This window comes from Barbus barbus, assembly GCF_936440315.1.
Source record: "Barbus barbus genome assembly, chromosome: 14".
In the NCBI taxonomy this organism is placed as follows: Eukaryota; Metazoa; Chordata; class Actinopteri; order Cypriniformes; family Cyprinidae; genus Barbus; species Barbus barbus.
In genome coordinates, this window is record NC_136742.1 from 14,246,778 (window position 1) to 14,267,276 (window position 20,499).

The window sequence follows — 20,499 nt, forward strand, 5'->3', positions numbered from 1 at the left end:
GGGGAAGAAAGTAGTATGGAGAGACAATGAAATAGAAAGAGAAAGAAAAACAGCAAGATTCAATTATGAGAGAAAAAAGTCACATAAACATGGTGGAGTAACAGGCCACACACAAAAGACGACCTTTGAGTCACGCAGACAGTCCAAGCAGAGAGATCTCTGAGGTAAAGCAGTTCATTCATGAATTGCAGAACTCTATCAGACACTACAGACATTATTTAATAAAACCATAAGTAAACTGGAGAGATATTGACATGATGAAGAGTGCAGAAAGCAACAGCAGCCGATGTGTGAGTCACTGCTTCTTCATGGCAGGAAGCCTATTATTAAACATCCTCAATGACTCATACTCTCTGCCAAAAATAAAGCATGTTTTCATTCAGATTTTGCTGGTCTTTAAAAAATGATTTGAAAATGTAATTTTAATGGTAAAAGAAACAATATTAACACCTGTTAACTGGTTAAAGGTAAGTTCTTCATTTTATACATGGTGAAAATCTGTAACAGATCTAATGAGACAAAAGCCTCAATCAAGTTTTTTTAGTTAAAAGAAATGGTTCCCTTCATCTCAGTGGAATAAGATTTTGTGACTTTTCTACATTTTCTATCTATATTCACATAAAAAAAAATTATGTGAATATAGATAGAAAATGTAGAAAAGTCAAAACTGGGCTTGATTCGGTTGTTCTGAAGGTATGTATTTTTTTTTTTTTTTTTACTAATCTGGTATTTGGGGTCAATATGACCCCAATTGAAAATGAATGGGAAAAGCGAAAAAATATCTATAAAAAAAAACATCTATAAATCAGAAAATTTCCATACAGAAATGAAGGCCTGGTACTAGAGCACAAATGCAATGTAGAAAAGACATGCTCACTTACACACACACACACACACACGTTGGTTTTTGTGGTTTATGGGGACTCTCCATAGGCGTAATGGTTTTTATACTGAACAAACTGTGTGTGCTATTGCCCTACACCAACCCTACACCTAAACTTAGCCCTCACAGGAGACTTTGTGCATTTTTAGATTTTCAAAAAAACACCATTTAGTATGTTTTTTTAAGCCTTTTGAATTACGGGGACATAGGCAGTGTCCTCATAAACCACCTTCATATTGTAATACCTCTGTCATACCCATGTCATTATACAAATTTGTGTCCTGATAAACCACATAAACATACACACACACACGACTGCCACAGAGAGCCTATGTATAGAATTTGGCAAATAATATCAGCCCTAAATGCAGAACAAAAATACAAAGGGGTGAGAACTAATGCACGCACATGCATGCACACACACCACACACAAACAAACAAACAAAGTTATGATTATCACAGAGAGCATTTGTGTTGTTATTCGATGTTCCCTCTTCACTCCTGTTCATTTATTTATATTGCTGTTGGTTTTATTTACATATTTAATTTTTTTCTACATTCTATATTTTTTTACACGTGGTTCATTAAAATCAATAAAATGCAAGAGTTTTTGTTTTCGATTTTTTTTATTTCATTAAGTAATAATTTAAAGCTTTCTATATATATTTATCATGTCTGTGAGGCATGTATTCGCTCAGCCTCAGTTAATTTTTGTGAAGCGCTCCTGTTCAAGACGGCAGAAAGTGCATCATGTACGTTTTCTTTGTTTTATAAAAGGACTACCTTTTGTTGGTATTGTGAGTGCACACAAATACAAGTAGACCCTTTACAGTTCCGAATGATGTATTAGTCTCACTTTTATCAAAAAAAAAAAAAAAAAAAGACGGTGTAGGCTATTTTAATTTGTTTCCACTGAAAAAAATGCAAGTGTTTGCTGGTGCCTCCATGTCCTGCAGAGCGCGCTTTAGCTTCCACTCTCCGCACAAACTTGGATATAGGCTACACACATTATTATTATAGTGCAGGTTTAACGTTTAAACATTGTTATATACTTGAACTCCTTTAGTATATCTATAGATTTTATTTTAGGCAAGTCGTGATGATATGAGAAGGCTAAATTTATCAATAGGCTATGATCAGCTCATGCCGCTGGCCGCTTGGTTGTTACTTTAAAAAAACAAAAACTTATAGTCTATTTAACGAACAAAAATGCTCCCAACGTTTTCTAAATTAACTTAATAAAAAAACTAAATGAAATATAATAATTTTGCCATTACACACACAACTGAACTATTTTAATAGCCGAAACAGTAGTATAAACTGTTTTAGGAGAAGGGGGAAAAAAAAGACGGGCTCGGGTCGGTAATTCTGATAAGCTGTCAGACGTGGGCCGGGCTAGGGCCTGAGCGTCTCGGGGCAGGGCCTAAATTTGAGGCCTGTGCAGGGCTCCAACCCCAAATACCAGTAGTGTAAACAGGAAACAATGACCATATGAGGGTTAATGTAATTTCACAGAAAAATGCTGTTAAATGTAGTGTTTAGAAGTGAAAAATAAATTAAATTTCACTGATTTTATTAAAAAAAAAAAAAAAAAAACACACACCTCACAAATTCAGCGTTTCCGTAAATTATTTTATTTGAATCATTTTTGACAGCCAAGAATGACAAGATCACAGTTTGTCTACATTGCTAATACCCGGGTGCTAATGTACAAAAATAAAAACTAAAGAAATAAAATATTGGGTGCTCACCCTCTAATATTGAAATACTTTTCTATGAAACTGTAGTTGAAAAATCTTTCAAAATGAGCTTTATAAAACGGTTACCTTCTGAGAGGTAAAATTGAACAAACACAGACACAAACAGTCTGCTGGGTTAAGAAAGGACCGCTCATAGATTGTAACCCTTACACATCGTCAACCTTGGACCGATCTACTCTGACAGAATAGTGAAGAGCGTGAATAGCATGTGAAGATACTACTTTGTGTAGAGGAACCAAAGACATAATGCATTTCAACTCACATAGCTTTCAGTTCACATGGACTATTCATGACACGGATGTATAACAAATACAAGGAGAAAAGAATATAAGCTTTTCATTGCATTAGTAGTGCTTATTTGGCTAAAGAAAATGGAATGCATGAACAGTTTCATTCAAAAGAGGTAAAATACTATAAAGACAATAAATAATTCAAATAAATAGTGTCCTCTGTTGCTTGTCAGTTTGGACCTGAGAGGTAAAGACAAAAGTGACACACAGGGACCAACAGCGCAAGTATATGACAGTAAATGAGCTCGGTTTGCTCTTTGGATTAATACTCTAGAAGATACATTTTTGAAGCCATTCAATGTGTTAGAAATGCCTATTTTATTAGCAGTTGGTTGCTTCACTCGAAATCCAATGAACTTTGTAGAAGGACCGACTTGGAAGTTGACATTTTCTTTCCCTGTACATCTCAGTTTGATGGTGCTACAGTGTTAGAAATCAAGGCAATCTCCAACTATACTTTCTGGCCCATTTAATGCCTGCTTTATTTTTCAGTAAGGCAATATTTCCACCCCATGTTTGACTCGTTAGGGGTTTGGGTTGTGCTTTGTCCAGCAATAATCTCACTCGCATGGCACTTGCTATAAGGGGCCAAATGTGCTACCGAATGCACAAGCTAAAATTATGCTCGAGTAGAATAATGTTACAAAACAAACAAAATCACCTTACAAGACTTAGAAAGTTCATTTGAATGCTACAACTGGCCATAGACTCACTCGTAGGCACAATTAAAGGCTCTCCCAGAAGAACTTCGTCACTCTTTGTAGGTATACAAACACGTGACATGTCTCAAAGCGTACAGATCTCAGATGTGCTATTATGGAAGAAAAGAATTAAGGCTAATTTAATAAACAGTGGATTATCAAGCTATGTCAAACAGTGAGGAGATACAACAATAAACCCAAGCAAAATGAAACTGATGTGGTACAGGAATGACCTACAATCATTTTAACCTCAAGAGTTCTCTCTTAGAGCAGGCACACTATGTTTTTCATTCAGTTAAACATCTTAAAGCTAAAATATATCTCCTGGTAATACAAAGACATGTGAAGAACGTGTGGGAACTTTTGGTTGTAAGGGAAAATTTAGCTAAATAGAAAGAACCCCATGCTTTATTAATGCAGGCAACAAAATATTTTTGTAACAAGGCGAGACTCAATAAACCGACAGTATATTTTGTCGGTAATGTGGTTTCTTTTTCTCTTGTGGTGCACTGGTAGACCCGTCCACAAAGACAATTCACTAGTTTTAAAGGGATAGTTCAACCAAAAATTAAAATTACTCCATGATTTACTCACCCTCAAGCCATCCTAGCTGTATTTGACTTTATTCTTTCAGATGAATACAGCCAGAGTTATATAAATAAAAAATATCCTGCCTCTTCCAAGCTTTAAAATGGCAGTGAATGGGGGTTGAGATTTTAAGTCCAATAAAGTGCATCCATCGATTATAAAAAGTGCTCCACACGGCTCCAGAGTGGGTTAATAAAGGCCCTGAAGCAAATCGATGCATTTGTGTAAGAAAAAGTTCCATATTTAAAACTTTATAAACCATAATCTCTTGTGCTAAATGTCGTACACAGATACACAAGAGTGGCATTCCAGCAGATGATTTAGGACATAGGCGTAATGTGAGCTCAAAGGAGAATATACTAGTCTTGAGAAAACCAAGTTTTGTTCACAGCAAAGGAAATCTAGTCTCCTCTTGGCTTATATCGAAATCCTCTGACACTTTTCTTTTCTTTACAAAACCTCGTAAAGAGAGTTTTGTTTTGCTCTCTCCACTGCGCTTCTGCTACTCTCTTGTGAACACGTGTTAAACAGTCAACGGAAGCAAAAGATTATAAAGTTTTAAATATGGATATTTTTCCTACAAAAATGCATCAATTTGCTTCAGAAGGCCTTTATTAACCCCCTGGAGCTATGTGAAGCACCTTTTATGATGGATGGACACACTTTATTGGACTTCATAATCTCAACACCCATTCACTACCATTATAAAGCTTGAAAGAGCCAGGACATTTTTTAATACAACTCCGAATTTATTTGTCTGACAGAAGAAAGTCATATACACTTATAGTAGGATGGCTTGAGGGCGAGTAAATAATGAGGTCATTTTCATTTTTGGGTGAACTATCCCTTTAAGTACTGCACAAGTATATCAACTTCATTTATATTAAACATCAAACATGGACTATAGGAATGGATTCACACATTCTGAAACCGTGGGAGCTGTTCCGATTGTGATCGACTGCATTGCTTCAGGGCTCATTTAAAAGGGATAATTCTCCCAAAAATGAAAATTGTCATTTATTCCAAACCTCAAAGTGATGTTTTTTTATTTTCTTCTATGCAAGAAGACACTTTAAAAAAATGTCAGCTGGTTTTGTCCGTATTATTAAAGTTAATGGGATCCAAAGTTTTCAATGGGTTTCAATGAGTTTGGAATGTAAATGATTTGGTAAATGATTTTCATTTTTAGGTGAACTAGGATAAACATTAGACAAATCGCTTGTCGCTAAAATCCTGTTGAGTCACGCCATGTTAAGACAAGTCTAAAGGGTGAAAAAAATGAAAGGCTTCCAAAATCTTAGGTACAGAACGACAAAAATACAAATCCTGTTGGGTTTTACAGACACAAAAGCAGTGTACCATTGTACTATAAATGCTCAATCATTGTACCAACAAAGATCTACATCTCAAAAAGTGCAGGCAGGCTGAATCCCACTCTATGCACCAAGAATTTCCTAACTAAATGAGTTTTTCTTAACAGTTACATAGACAAACCAGAGGATTGACAAAGTGTCAGTTTGAGGCAACAAGTAGTAAACAACTCGGAGAGGATTGTAAAACATTGACACAACCTTTCAAATACTGTGTTCAGTTCACACGGAAGCTGTTCCTCAGGGGTTACAAATGCATACTGTACAAAGTATAAAACTTCTGTCAGACCAACTTAATTCTAAATAAGATCTATCCCTGTTTTTTATTAATGTAGCGTACATGCAGGAGGTGTACACAACTTATCGTGCTATCGGTACAGTTCATGCTTTCAGTACCATGTGACCACTGGATTTAATTTTACTCTTCCAAGCAGTTGGGGTTGGATACCAAGTGCTAACCTATCGATTCTAATCAAGGTAGTCACTGTGAATTAGGCCTAAGGCAACAATGTTCCATATTACAGAACAGGAATCATGCAGATTAAAATGCTCATGGCCACTGTTGTAGACACAAAACTGCACCATCAGGCCACGTACAGCAGTGTCAGCTACAATTTCAGGTAATCAGCGGTGGAGGCCTGACATTCACTCTCATTTAGAACGACTTTTCAGAAAGATGCAAATTAAACAAGTGCCAGACTTAAACACATGCTTGTACAAATGGATGAATACAACTATCTGAAGAACACACAGTCACAAACAGAACGCAAAACTACACTTTGTATTAATTCTGTTCCAATACATAAACATATTGTATTCTGAGATCTCAAATTTGGTCTCTCTCTTATTAATAGAAGATGCCTTTAAGTATAGCAGCAGCGTTTAATGAAAAAGTGCAGAGCCAAATGTTGGGTTTTCATCATTCCTTTTTTCTAATCTACAATTGCACTTACTCACCATCACTTAGTAGCTAATAATACGCCAAGTAATATGCGCTGGAGCAGAGGATTCTCGGATGCACTATAATAAAACGCTACAGGTTACCTCTAAATCGTGTAAGTGCTTTTCAATATTGGCAATAAATAAAGGCCTCTAATTATCAATATAAGTTCAAATAAATTCACACTGTGGTATTTCTCTCTGGTTAAAATTGATCCTGAATAGTCCTAACTGTGCTAATACAGTACCAGTGAGTCTTTCCTCTCCAATATGGGGATTCGTTAATTGGAAACTTTACGTTAACTGTAACGTATAAGCAAGTGTAAACTGCCATCTAAGAAACTCAACTAATTAAGTAAGAATGCTCACTTTCTATAACTCTCTCTTAGTCTTTGTAATATATTTTATTTATTCGCCTTTTTACATGCTCCACCCTCTCTGTTCTGCAGGTACTTATCTAACTCCGCCTCTCGCTTCACGGCTTCTGGGTTGATTTTTGGGGCACCAGGAAAACATACCAGCACCACACTCATGTTGTCTCGACTACCCTGTTGAGAAACAAATAAACACAGAAAGAATGCTGAAGTTAGACTAATAACAGTTTACAATGTTAGAACCATCAAGAAAAAAGTATACACATTTATTATGTAATATAATACGATTTTACAAAGTAAACAATATTATTTACAAATATTAGTTAATGTCACATTTTGGGAGAGTCACACCACATGACACTTTACAATGAGAACTAACTTTGTCTTGTCATAAACAGGTCAATGTTTCTGATATTTTTAAAGAACCACAGTCATGAGGGTCTGCACTGCAGGGTTCTGATATCATTTCCTTTAGTTTTTTGCTTCTGCATACGCATGTTGGTTGCCCCACATGCCTTTTGTTTTGGTGGACGACAGCATATAATATTAATAAGCAGTGAAGTAGGATTTTTCCCTGAGAAATTATGCCAAACAACTTAACATTCTTTTCAATATTTTTTTATTTGAAAATTTTTATTTTGATATCAGGGACCATTTTATTTAATTAATTAATACCTCTTTCCATAACTGATTTTAATTTAGAAATTAAAAATATATTCCATATTGGTGTATTTAAGTAATTTTATGCATGATCGAATTAATAGATGCAAGTAAAAATGACCCATAAGCATCCAACTCAAATTGACCTTACCTTGTACAAACATGTGTCCACGATCTCATTACACACTCTCTCCAGGTCCTCTGTCACTTCCAAGCGTGAACGCACAAAATCACACAGTTCTTCGTTGGCCATGACGTCCCAGATTCCATCGCAGGCCAGCACCACAAATTCATCCTCAGCCTCAGAGCGTTCGATCTCATACACTTCTGGCTCCGGGGACACCAGCTGCTCAGTGGGGCCTTTTCCATGCACGCACTTATAGTCGAAGTCACCGAGAGCACGGGAGACGGCAAGAGAGCCGTTGACCCTCTGGATCATAACAGAACCACCTGCGTTCTGGATTCTCTCCTTTTCCAGGGGGTTACTGGGCTTGTGGTCCTGGGTGAAGAAGTGAACGCGACCCTTGCGGCTCAGCAAGGCTCTGGAGTCACCACAATTGATGAAATAAAAATGATGAGGGGAAATCATCACACCCACCGCCGTGGAACCGCTGCGGTCTGCCCCGTGCTTGCGTTCGGACATGGCCCGCATGTGCTCGTCGATCTGCAAGAAGCCTGTGCGGATTCCACATTTCACTCTCTCCGCAGAGGGCTCAGCATTAATTGAGTCCCCACCTCCTGAGCAGCCTCCCCTGAAGTCCGGGTTGCTGGTGATGTGTTCCAGCAGATGCTCACAGCAGTAACGAGCAACCTGAGAGCCTGCATGCCCATCATAGACGGCAAAGAAAGACCACAGGCTGAGGCTGTAAGGTAGCCCTATCACAGCTGTGTGTGCGTCCTCCATCTCTACACGCCAGCCCTGCATGCTGCTGAGTCCGTAGCGCAGACAGTTCCCCTCTCCATGAGCATTGTGCTTCTCCATCTTTGGCTTGTCTAAGAACGCACCCATTCTTCTTATTTTGCTCTGACACAAACACAACCACAAAACAAAGTGAGTAAAGGTGCTCCAATAAGACATAAGTGACTCTCATTCACGCAACACTGACAAAATATTCACACATCTGATGGATATGCTATGATGATTCATACAATAAGCCACAGGTGCAGCAGGCTTTCAGTATCAAGTAAACTGTTTAGATAAATGTTTGTCATTACGTCAATGGAGTAAACTTGTTTACCTACAAACCTACTTTTATTTTTATTTTAGCTTCCCTTTAAAAAAAAGAAGCCTTGTAGACGCTAATGCAGCAAAATGAACAAACCTATATGGCATTAAAGCAACTAATGCAGCCACTGCTCTTATCAGCATATGCGAACTGCTGCACAGCCAGATAGCATTAAGAGGCTAGCTCCTATATTTAATGTACGTCAGACTGACATAATATCACTTACCCAGCTTCTTCGTACTCTTTGCTGGAGGAAGAAACACCAAGGCACCACAGCCGCGGATAAGAGCCTTAATATCAGTATGCTGGGTCAGATAGCAAACACTATAAACCAGCGCTCACAGCCACAACACCCATCAATCGATGGCTAGCCAATTAGCACGAAAACTAACGTCAAAACAGACAGAAATGGATAACGGAAATTTAAATTTAAAAAATAAATGTATAAACTTATGAAAAGCATCACATAAGCCCGTCAAGGCAGTCCGCAGCTGGGCGGTGGGGCATTTTTTTTGTTTTCCCGAGGGGGGGCTACCGGAGCCTCTCGCTCAGAACACCTCTCTCTCCGCGCGGATGGGTTTGTTTGGGACCCGGATGCTGCGCGTTCCGCTCCCGCTATTACATCATCACTGCCACGCTGAGGGCTGGAAATAGATCCATTGATGAGAACGAAGGACCGTTCTGTTACAGCCAGCAGCGAGACTCTTGCTGGTTATTTGACTGTGCTTAGCAGTTTATCTGCAGATCTTTATATGGCGTGTAGTCTTCATATGTTTACAAAAGAGCGCACTGTCGTGTAAATCCATACAGGGTTGTTACCCGATAGAAACAATGGCATTTATAAATACATTTAAACATTTTACTTATTATATCGAGTCTGAAAACGTGACACATGATGATTCTCAAAACGCCCAAGGCACTGAATTAATATAGCAATCACCATGTAACCTAGATCATTAGTTAATTGACTGACCAGTGGTTACCATATTGCATTTCGGCTAGCTAGGCTACAGGTTATTTAATTTGCATTGAGACTGCATTTTACACAGGCATTAGAAAATAGATCTACAATATAAGCCAATATAAGTGTGTATATATACAAGGCTGCACTCACTAATGCTAATAACTGGAATAACTAAATAATTAATGTAACCCCAAATGAACTTCTTACATTAAATACATGCTGTCTAAATGTCAAAGGCATTGTAGACCTGAATGAGGTGACCTTCTGTTAGATTGCTGTTGTGATAATGAATTGCACTGTTTCCAAGATATGAAACAAATATTTCCATAAAGCTATTATTATCAGGCTTTTGTTTTTATAGAATAATTAGCTGGTTCATAACTGGTTTTGCTTCAGGACACACATTAACAGTGGACATCTGCATTGTACCAAAACTGTTTACCATACAAAAATGAAACAAAATGCACTCAAACAGAGAGATTAATTTGATCATAAACCCAATAATATGCAAAATTATTAACATGATATGGCTGCACAGGAGACGTGACAAATTCAGTTTTTAAACATTCACAGAATTTCTAAATGATCTTGACAGCCAAAAATTCACTGCACAAAAATATTTTTATTGCTATCTTAGCTGCATTTTATCAGAACAGACCTGCTGCAACCCATGTTTGGGTTGCGACTGACCAGTAAAGATCCACTGGAATTAGTTATAAAAATGCCACTCTTCTTGATTCTCTGACCGTGTGAAGCATGTCAGATATGAAACAAGTATGAAGGTTATGTACAGAATGATTTGGATGAATGACTCAGAAAGAGATGTATGAACACCAACCCCTGAATTTTCAGACTGCCTACCAAATTGCCAACCACAGGTGAAGTATCCAGATCAACGTGCCACAACAATGACGCCTATCCAAATTCCAGACAGTGTATTTGGACTCTGTTGTCTAAAGCAACAACAACAATAGCTGCAGTGAAAGTGGCAATGTGTGAGGCTAACCAAGTGACTCAGTTTACTGTCATCACTCTTAAAAACATCTTCTGTCTCAGGAGATCATACAAACAGGGTAATACCTGAAGAAACAGATATAAAAACATTGGCCTAGCAAAAAAAAAAACCAGACACTACAATATAATATTAATACTGAAGTCCTTGGGGGTCATTTTCAGTACAGTAACATGACACACAAAAACTTTATCTGTCTGTTGAGTCTCTGCTTTTCATTGAGATCATGAAAACTGCTCCTGTGTTGGGCTGTTGCCTTGTTCTTTGCCAAGCCATAATTGAAATGTTATTGCCAATCTCTCCCTTTCATCTTTTCTCCTCTCCACCTTTTCTCAAGGACATAAGAGCCATATTGCTATCCGTTTATGCACTGATTTTTTGTGAGACGAAAAAATTACACTTTCTCTGTCTCATGGCCATATTTTTGCATTGTTATGCATCATGTATTATTATTAAATTGTCTGTCTTTTTGCTCCTCATAAATTCTGTATTTAGGATCAACATTAATATGTAATAAGATGCTTTATTTTATTAAAAATACAAAAATCCAGATGATCAGTGATAAAAACCCCCAAAACAATTATTTTAAAGTGTTTTGCCATTGCAAAACTAACATTAAGATTAGAGATTAATGTTCCATATTCAATCTTTACATGACCCCTCACTATTGTTCCACAATGCATGTCGTTTAAACAACAAAAGGAGACATCTAAGCTCTTTTTGTTGTTGAACCCTGACAAGACCAACCAAATGGACATCACCCAAATGAACAACTACAATATTAGATCTAGTGGACTTAATGACATAAGATAATTTTTGGTCTTATTCCTGTGTAAAAGTCCTTTCCAGTGTCCTTAATTCCAGCAAGGGATTACAATCTAAAAACACTGTGGATTATCAATACCAACTGAGCTCCGCTGTAATATGGGCCAAGCGAAATGGCACACACAAATCCATGGCCTAATTTTTACACTTGCTTATTTGCTGTAATTCTAATCTGACACAGAGATGAAGAGAGAGTTCAGATGGTTTGTGCATTGCAGTGCAGCTGATCTTGCTGTTGGCAGCAGCTGAGTTTATTTCTATGTGAAGATGATAACAACAAAACAATAAATTCTTTGGATTAACTCCCTTAGTTCTTGTCTTTAAATATCTTTTTATTTTTCTGGCGGAGAGTACTGTGGTTGCAAATGTGTCTGTCATGAACCACACACAAATTTTACAAAAATGCGCTTAGATATGTAGATTTTAATGTAAAATGTAATTTTACTTTATATGATATATATATATATATATATATATATATATATATATGTATGTATGTATATATATATATATATATATGTGTGTGTGTGTGTGTGTGTGTATGTATCATATTTCAGGAAAACTTAAAATACTCAAAAATTTATTTACTATGAAGCATGACATGAAATTAATAAAAAAAATTGTAAAGTATAAACAAAAACAATTAATACTTTATACTTAGTATATTTATATATTTTATACTTAAAGTATAAAAAACAAAAAAATAATATATATATATATATATATATATATATATATATAATATATTCATAATATAAAATAAATAAATAAATTAATTAATTAATTAAATAAACTGAAAATGTTTACAAAATATGATGAAATGATGACCTTAAATTCCACCTTCATTTATGACAGGAATTCCCACTTTAACATCAAGAGCAGTGTGTAGCCTATGTGTTTTATTGCTCATAAAACATAAGTATGATTGTTAAACAACGAATTATATCAGTAGATCAGAGTTTTAGCAAATAAATATTTTTGCTACTGAAACACCATATTGTAATTGTAATTGTATAGCAAAGTTGTAGTGGAAGACAAACACAGCAATCAAAAATCAGCTATACATTCTTTGTATGATTTCCTTAACGGGAATGTTGACTTTGGAAAGTTCTAACTGAAAATTGCTAATTTTCCTTTTTAATGTTTCTTCTTTATATATAATAGATGTAATGTTCACACATATTCCATCCTATTGAATAGCTCATGCATGCACAGGAGGGAAGTGAGAGAAAACAATAAAGGAGAGGAATAAGTAGCAATGTGTGCAGTGCTTGAGCAGTGGGGCATTGCTACAAAAGATTAAACTATTCATGCTCTTTTTGTAAACTCAAATTAGTGGAAAGCAGTAGCTCAGTGACATGTTCATATAGTCAGCTTGGCACTGCATATGTGAATTAATTTTAGACTCTCTCACTTGATTGGTCATCTGCTTCCACTGATGTGAGGCTGCATAATCAGAATGGTGAACAAATCAGGAGGCTTGACTCCTCAGACTGCAGTTTCCATAGGCAGTCACTAATGCAGAAAAATGAAAGTGTAATTATTTCTGATGCATATGGCTGACCTGCCCATATTATTAAGTGCTATCGGTGTGTATTAAAAGATGCTGTATTTCTGTCAGTGCATTTGTGCATGATTACATGACTACCTCCATGACATTGCACATTAATTAAATTGTAGAACAAACGTGAAAATCCGTCTATTTTTAGTAATAATTATTTTGACCACACTGATCATGAGGGTAGCTGATGCCACCTAGTGACAATGTGGTGGCAACTACTAAATGTAATACCTCTAACAGTATTTTTTTATAATTGAAATGATTGTTAATTGTTATGTATAATAATAATCTTTCTAATAATAAATGATTTGAAATGCATGATGTCTAAATGCAAAAAATAATGCAATAAACAAACAAACAAAAAAACTAATAAATAAATATGTTTAATATATATTAAATATCACCTATAAAATGAATAAAAATAAAATAGAAATTAATTATTGCATGCTTTACATTGTATGCTATTTGTTTTCTTATTGCACTAAAATTTAATTAAATAGCTCTTCTAATAATAATTATAGAGAAAACTGATTTTTTTGGATAGTGAATAATTATGAATAAATGTATTACAATGCCACCCAATAAAAAACTCAACAACATTAAATGTTCTAGCTTTAATAATAGTTCAATCAGATACAAAGGATCATCATTTCTTTTCTCCATAATTTTTATGTTGAGTGGTCGAGTGGATCTGGTCAGGGTCAGAAAGCTGGTTTAATGAAACATAATGCAGAAAGAAAGAAATCATTGAATTCATCAGTGAAAGAGCAGTTATAATGAATAGTTTTTTACAGGGGCATTTAATGGCATGAGACAAGTGAAAAAAGCCATAATGGTCCAAGGGCAGAGTAATCCACCATCCACTTATGATTTGCTCAGAAGAGACGGAGAGGAAGGTATGCATGCTAGACTGAGTGCAGAGCATTCTGTTGCTGCTGTTGTTTCTTCTATCCTAGTTTTCCATTCATTTGTGACCAAGCTAGCTTTCATTTTTCTTCTTCTTCTTCTTCAGATTTCAGACTTCTTTCTTAAGTGAAATTTGCACTGTACTAATAATAGAAAACATTTTCAAGAGCAGTCAACTGTGACTAGCTGTCTGTAAAATGCAATGTGACACAATGAAGAACTATATTTACATGATTGCAAAAATTAAGAAAAATGAAAATATCTCTGAGAAGCAATGGATCATTTCCAATGAGGAGAAATGACATCTGTGTATCCTAGCCACATATTTCATTACACAATAATTTTAGATTTCTCACTAAAGAAGACAGAGCTGTTTTCTAATTAAATGGCTATAATATCTTTGAAATCAGGCAGAAATTGGTTGTATTTCAACAACACAGTAAATGCACAGTAAATGAAATGCTCTTGGTATGTAATATATAACAGAAAATGTATGGATTATGGTGAACCCACTGTTTGTAAGCTGAATAAAAGCAGAGTAAATGAAAAGAGTTTCTTTATTGTAAGTATCCATGTAATTTATTTATTTAAGACTGTATATTGTTTTATACAATAGCCTACGTAGGGTGTTTCTTTAGCTTGAGGCACATTTATGTCTCAAAGAGGATTTTTTTTAACTAACAACCCTGAAAAAGGTCTGCTGTAGTTACCTCTGAAACCACAAGATGACACCATTTCCTAAAAAACTAAAAGACCCATGACTACGCAGTAATAGCCTATCGAGTGTAACTTTCAGGATAATGCTCTGATCCATCTAGTCATTTAGTCGTGTTTGCGTTAGCTACTTAAGAATATTTTTACTGAAAGTCATTTTTAATTTAATCTGAATCCAATCCATAGAGTGCGCTTATTCTCTCGAAAGATTGTAACAATTCCCCATCTTCATTTATTATCCGAAAGCTTTATCCGAAAGCGGCCAGTTCCAGCTCTGTGTTTAAATACTGCGTGCCACTTTGAGCTCGAGACACGGTGACGTCAGCGCAGAAACACTGAACTAAACAAGCCATTTCCAGCAGTTCGAGCCTCTGCCGGAGCGTTGGGCCTGCCCAAACCACTTCTGATAGTTACCCAGCGTCTGATCCGAGAAGTTGAACGGTGCTTTGCCTGCTTTTCTTCTGTCAGTGTCAGTGACCGCGTCTCTCTGAAGAGCATCGCACACAGACGGAAGGCTCAGACATGTCCGTGAAGCCGGAGGCAGACTCGGAGGGCAGCTGGTACGGGGACGACTTTGAGGAGATTGACCGCCTCGGGAGCACCTCCGCCGCCCGGCGGGATGACTTGGGAGAGAAGCGGCAGATGAAGGACTGGGAGGACGAATCAAGTGAAGAGAAGCAGTTTTCCAGTCATCCCGAAAGCGACCGGCAACCGCTCCCTGTTGTCATGGAAACTGCTTCCATAGGTAACAGTTAATGTGTGTTTAATGTACATCGTTATATATGCAACGCTTTTGAAATGCCTCGATGCTTAACTTCTCTGTCGGCCGGGGCCTGGTTATCGGGTAGCAGTTACCTTGGCTTGCTGGCTCGCTCTGTCTGGAGTGGAATTTTGATTGAAATTAGAGATCATAGTTATTAATTGAATTCATCTCAATTCTTTTAGTAATTTTGAGGAAGGAATACAAAAATGTAAATTTCAGCAGATCAAAATTAACAAATAAGAACTACATTGATTTCAAAACACTTTTTAGAGTTGGCATATGGCTCTTTTCTAACTATGCATTGTAATAAAATGGTTAATAAACAAAATATCACTTATTCTAATAAATAACATAGCTTATTTAAAAAAAAATATTTTATACACATTATGAAATAATGTCTGGAACATATGTGTAACAGTTTGTAATTTAATATTTTTAATTTGCTTAAATGGATAAGCAAGTGTTATCCACTTAAGCAGTGACACTTAGTTCATTTCCAGTCTGACATGATCATTTCCGGTTCAGAAAGTACTTCAGTTTAATTTAGTGACTTATCCAGCTGAATCAAAGGTGTTTTTGATGCTAAAAGTTGCTTTGTGACAGTTAAGTGCTTAATATAGCCTACTATATTCATCAAATATCACAAAAATGAAGGCATTTATTTGTTCTCCATAAATCTAGACCTATTCACAAGTTCACACTTACATATATTTAGCACGAGTAAGGTAATGAGTATTTGGCGAGTATAGTGATGCGTAGATGGCGTGCTGTCCTGGGGAAGGGCTCCGAGCTCGGGAATGGCCCGAACCCAGAGTACCCCCCCATAGTGTGGTGAGAACTCTAGTGATACCTCTTGAGTGGAGAAGGGGTGGTGGAGGGATGCTGATTAACCGTGAAATGAATAGAGGTATGTCAGCTGTATTTCTATCCGTGCATTGATTAACTTGAGTGTGTTAATTAGGCTAAGTATCTGACGTGCTCCTCCCGAACTTTGTTAATAAAACATAATTTGTTGAAACACTTTGGCTACTAAAAACTACTTTTACTTACTATGATTTATAGGGTTACACATACTATAAAAAACTGCAAATGCAAAATACGGTGTTAGTGAGATGTTGTATAACTTGCTTTACCCCCTTCAGTTGCTGGTTCTTTAGCTTTGCCATTGTTTCATTGTGCCTCAGCTGCTTTTCAGACCAGACACTTTACAGTAACCTTTACAGGTCCTTTACTGCATAGAGAGCAATACTTGACATTGCCATTTGAACATCTCACAGGCTTGGATTGAAAATCTATGTTATATGGCATTATGCTTCTAGAGAACCCTATGAAGTACAGACAGAGCTGTTCAGACTAGTCTTTCGTCATGTGGAGGTTTTTTCTCGTTTGAGATTGTTGCTCCATTTCTATAAAATACCAGTCCAAAATGATTCTTTACAACCAGACAGAAATATAAGAGATAAGTAATGCTAATACTATATGCAATAGGAAGCTTTTTCAGCTTTGCACGTCTCTTAAAATTGTTTTATTTTTCAGTTAGCTTTAGACAAGCCTTCCTTTCTGTGTTTGATGTATCTTAATGCTGTAGTAGACTGTAGAGTGAAAGTAATATAATAGTCTTTCATGTGGGTATCAGAAAGATGGAGAGGTAGGATATCATTGGATAACAAAAACAAATAACCTCATTATGAGCTATAAAACATTAAGCCTAATGTGGAAACGGTATTAGGTGATAAGGGAAAAAATAAATCAAATCATCATGTATTGAATTTTAAATAACCAAACACAAGGACATTTGGAACATTTTCACTTAATTCATATCCTTTTTTAATATCTGAGACTTCTTGTACAGATTCAGAACTACTGGATAAAAGGTTTAGTGAGGTTTCCTGTGGCCACTGTGAAATTTCCTATGCATGTCAACACTAAAGCACTGATAAATGAGCTTGAATTAGTATCTTTAACATATTCCCCCGGTTTCACAGACAAGGCTTAAGACTAGTCCCAGACTAAAATGTAATTCTGAGCTGTTTCAACTGAAATAAACTTGCTCTGACTGATCTTAAAACATATCAGTGCCTTTGTTTTGTCTCAAGATGAACACCGTTAATGTTTTTTCTAAGGCATGTTAGTAAACATTACTTAAATGTCCTAATTGAACTATGGCCTTTCCCTGGTTTAGTCTAAGCCCTGTCTGTGAAACCAGGCCATTAAGTTTCATTATTGATGCATCATGAGTCACACAAGATTAGTAGTTGTTTTGTGTGTATCTGAACCACCAGACTGACATTGACAAGTGAATGAAATTTAGAGTGCTTTAGTAAAATCCTCTAATCAGACTGAATCTCTTAAGACGAATGACAGCCTATCCCAGTTCTTATTGAACCAGAGTACTGACTCTTAGAGGATGTGATACTTGGACTTTTGGATCACATTTAGAGTACATTGTTAAACGTATTCTTAATGTTGATATTAACATGAATTGAGCCTGATTCGTTTGGTGAGAGCACATAGTAACTCTATTATTTTTTGACTTTTGATAAGACTATATATTATAGTTTAGCAATACCATTTGTACATGAATAATTTAGTGGACAGATTTGAAACATAACCTCTGACAGAATGCAGTTAATATGAAAACATCCTCTTTTTGATAACAGATAAGTCAGAGCAAGAGCAAACATTAGTGTTTTTTATACTGTTATCATCTTTAGTAATTCTACACATCTGCTACTACTGCAACTACTTGTTACAATTTGCTAGCTTGCAATGCAGTTATTCTTACACTCTTAAAAATAAAGGTGCTTAAAATGTTCTTCACAGCGATGCCATAGAAGAACCATTTTTGGTTCCACAAAAAAACATTCAGTCAAAGGTTCTTTAAATCTCTTTCTTACCTTTTTATAAGAACCTTCTTTCGCCACAAAAAACCTTTTGTGAAAGAGAAAGGTTCTGCAGATGCTAAAGGTTCTTTATGGAACCATTTAGACAAAAAGGTTCTTCTTTTGCATCATGAAGCACCTTTATTTTTTAAGAGTGTATGTCTTTCACCATGGACATAAACATTATTGCATGTTTTATACAATACATATTCAAATACAATATTGTTTGTAGTTTTCATAATTATTATTTAATTTTGTTTCTATCCTTTACCAAGCATTGTGGAATATTTTCAACATGTAGGAAAAATGCTAGAAACAAGCTTAGTGAATCTCAATACAGCAAGCATATTGCATCATAGACTAAAGCGATTATGTAAAAGCTCTAAACATATGCTCATTTGTCCATCCCTACGAGGTGGACAGATTATTGTCTTCTTTTCATGACAGATTGTTCTCTATGGTAATTGACCCCAGTGAAAATGAATTTAGAACCTAATGGATTTCAGAAGCTGCTGATTTTTAAAACCACTATTGATGGTTGGGGTCACTATATTTTGCATTTAATTTGATATAATTACTACATTGTTCTTTAAATATTGAGATTACTATGATTTGCCCTTTAAAATTTTCACCATAAACCCACAATTCCTGCAGACACAGGAGCGCTTGATCTTGAGGAACAGTTGATTTTCATTTACAAGAGAAGTATCTCCAACAGATGCCTCTGGCTCTCCATCTGCATCTGTTCTGATGATGAAGTAAATCCGGTGAATTCATACACATACACATAGAGTAACCATGTGAACGTGTGCCTGCAGTGACTTGAAGTTGGCACCAACTCCTCCTCATATGCCACAAACCTGTCAGTGGCATCTTGATCTTCCCTTCAACTTTATCTGTCTGTCAGACGTATTGTTCTGCAGAGATATGTGCTGGTGGCACAGCAGAGATGAGTGTCTAAAATGAAGGCCATCTTAGTGACTTAGAGAGCTTTTCTAAAAAAAAAAAAATCAAAATGAAATTGTGAGATATTATGGCAAGCCGTTTTGACTTTTATTCCTTCACAGGATATGAATTCTTGACATCAAAAACATTAAAACTCAACTGTTTAACTCTTAGGGACTTGGAAAATGAGCCTATTTGTAAAAAAAAGTGGAGTATTCCTTTAAGGAAAATCTGCAGTGTCGCTTCATCAGTGTCTTCCTGTGAAGATAGACCTGGCACTGACCAGAAATAACACAGACTAGAAGAAGGAAGTCCTCACAATGTACTGATCTTTCTAAGCTCAGTTAAAACAGTCAGAGCTACTCAGCTAAGGAAATAGAAATTCACTTCTTGCCAAAAGTAGATTACACACTTGTGTGTCAAAGGGCCAACATAATCAAAACATCATATATAGTAGAGTACATCCAAAACAACGAGTTGTGAAAGCGCAAGATCAGAGCTAGTCTGATCTTGCTAGTTAGTCAGGACGGTAGTTCTGCCCAAATTTTCTCACCCTCGAGGCATCCTAGGTGTATATGACTTTCTTCTTTCAGAAGAATCCAATCGGAGTTATTCCAAGCGTTATCATTGCAGTCGACGGGTGTTTCTGTTCAACAGTCCACAAGACATCAAATAAAGCGTGCGCATCCATAATCAAACGTGCCTCACACGGCTCGGGGGGGTGAATAAAATTTGGGTGAACTAACCCTTTAAATGAAAATATATTGGCTGAACTTTAGAGTCCTTTTTTGACCCACTTTAAGCAAGATTTAAGTACATCTTTGTATGTAATTTCATAATTACTTCTATTGTCTTTGTGTATTGCCGAAAATACTGATTATAGTAAATTGTAAAATATAATGGTAAACTAGAATTCTTTTGAAACTTGTATTAAGTTAAAATTAAAATTTAGTATGTTTAAAAATGTAATGTTGAATAACACATTACATTTAAAATTAGATAGCTTTTGGTTTACTATTTCTATTTAGTATTTATGTTAGTCAGCATATCAAAATAAGTGTACTTGTTTAAAGCACAACAAGAGATTATCAAAACTATTAATTAAAATGTACTTTAAAGTGTGTTAACACTTGAGT

The 20,499-nt window shown here is 36.0% G+C and overlaps 2 protein-coding genes across 2 annotated transcripts in view; one reads left to right on the forward strand and one right to left on the reverse strand.

Moving 5' to 3' along the window:
* Nucleotides 1-2,496: 2,496 nt before the first annotated feature.
* On the reverse strand, nucleotides 2,497-9,531 carry LOC306880489 (protein phosphatase 1A-like). The gene is made up of 3 exons (XM_079434027.1): nucleotides 9,018-9,531; nucleotides 7,717-8,589; nucleotides 2,497-7,079 (listed from the first exon to the last, which is right to left on the reverse strand). Exons 2-3 carry the CDS (start codon nucleotides 8,572-8,574, stop codon nucleotides 6,936-6,938), a joined length of 1,002 nt encoding a protein of 333 aa, XP_079290153.1. The 5' UTR covers nucleotides 8,575-8,589; nucleotides 9,018-9,531; the 3' UTR covers nucleotides 2,497-6,935.
* A 5,285-nt stretch (nucleotides 9,532-14,816) lies between these two features.
* Nucleotides 14,817-20,499, forward strand: part of LOC306880049 (reticulon-1-A-like) — a 38,398-nt gene continuing 32,715 nt past the window's right edge. Inside the window, exon 1 of the mRNA XM_079433324.1 lies at nucleotides 14,817-15,518. Within this exon, the coding sequence (XP_079289450.1) occupies nucleotides 15,296-15,518 (223 nt within the window). The 5' untranslated portion in view covers nucleotides 14,817-15,295. The remainder of the gene's footprint in view (nucleotides 15,519-20,499) is intronic.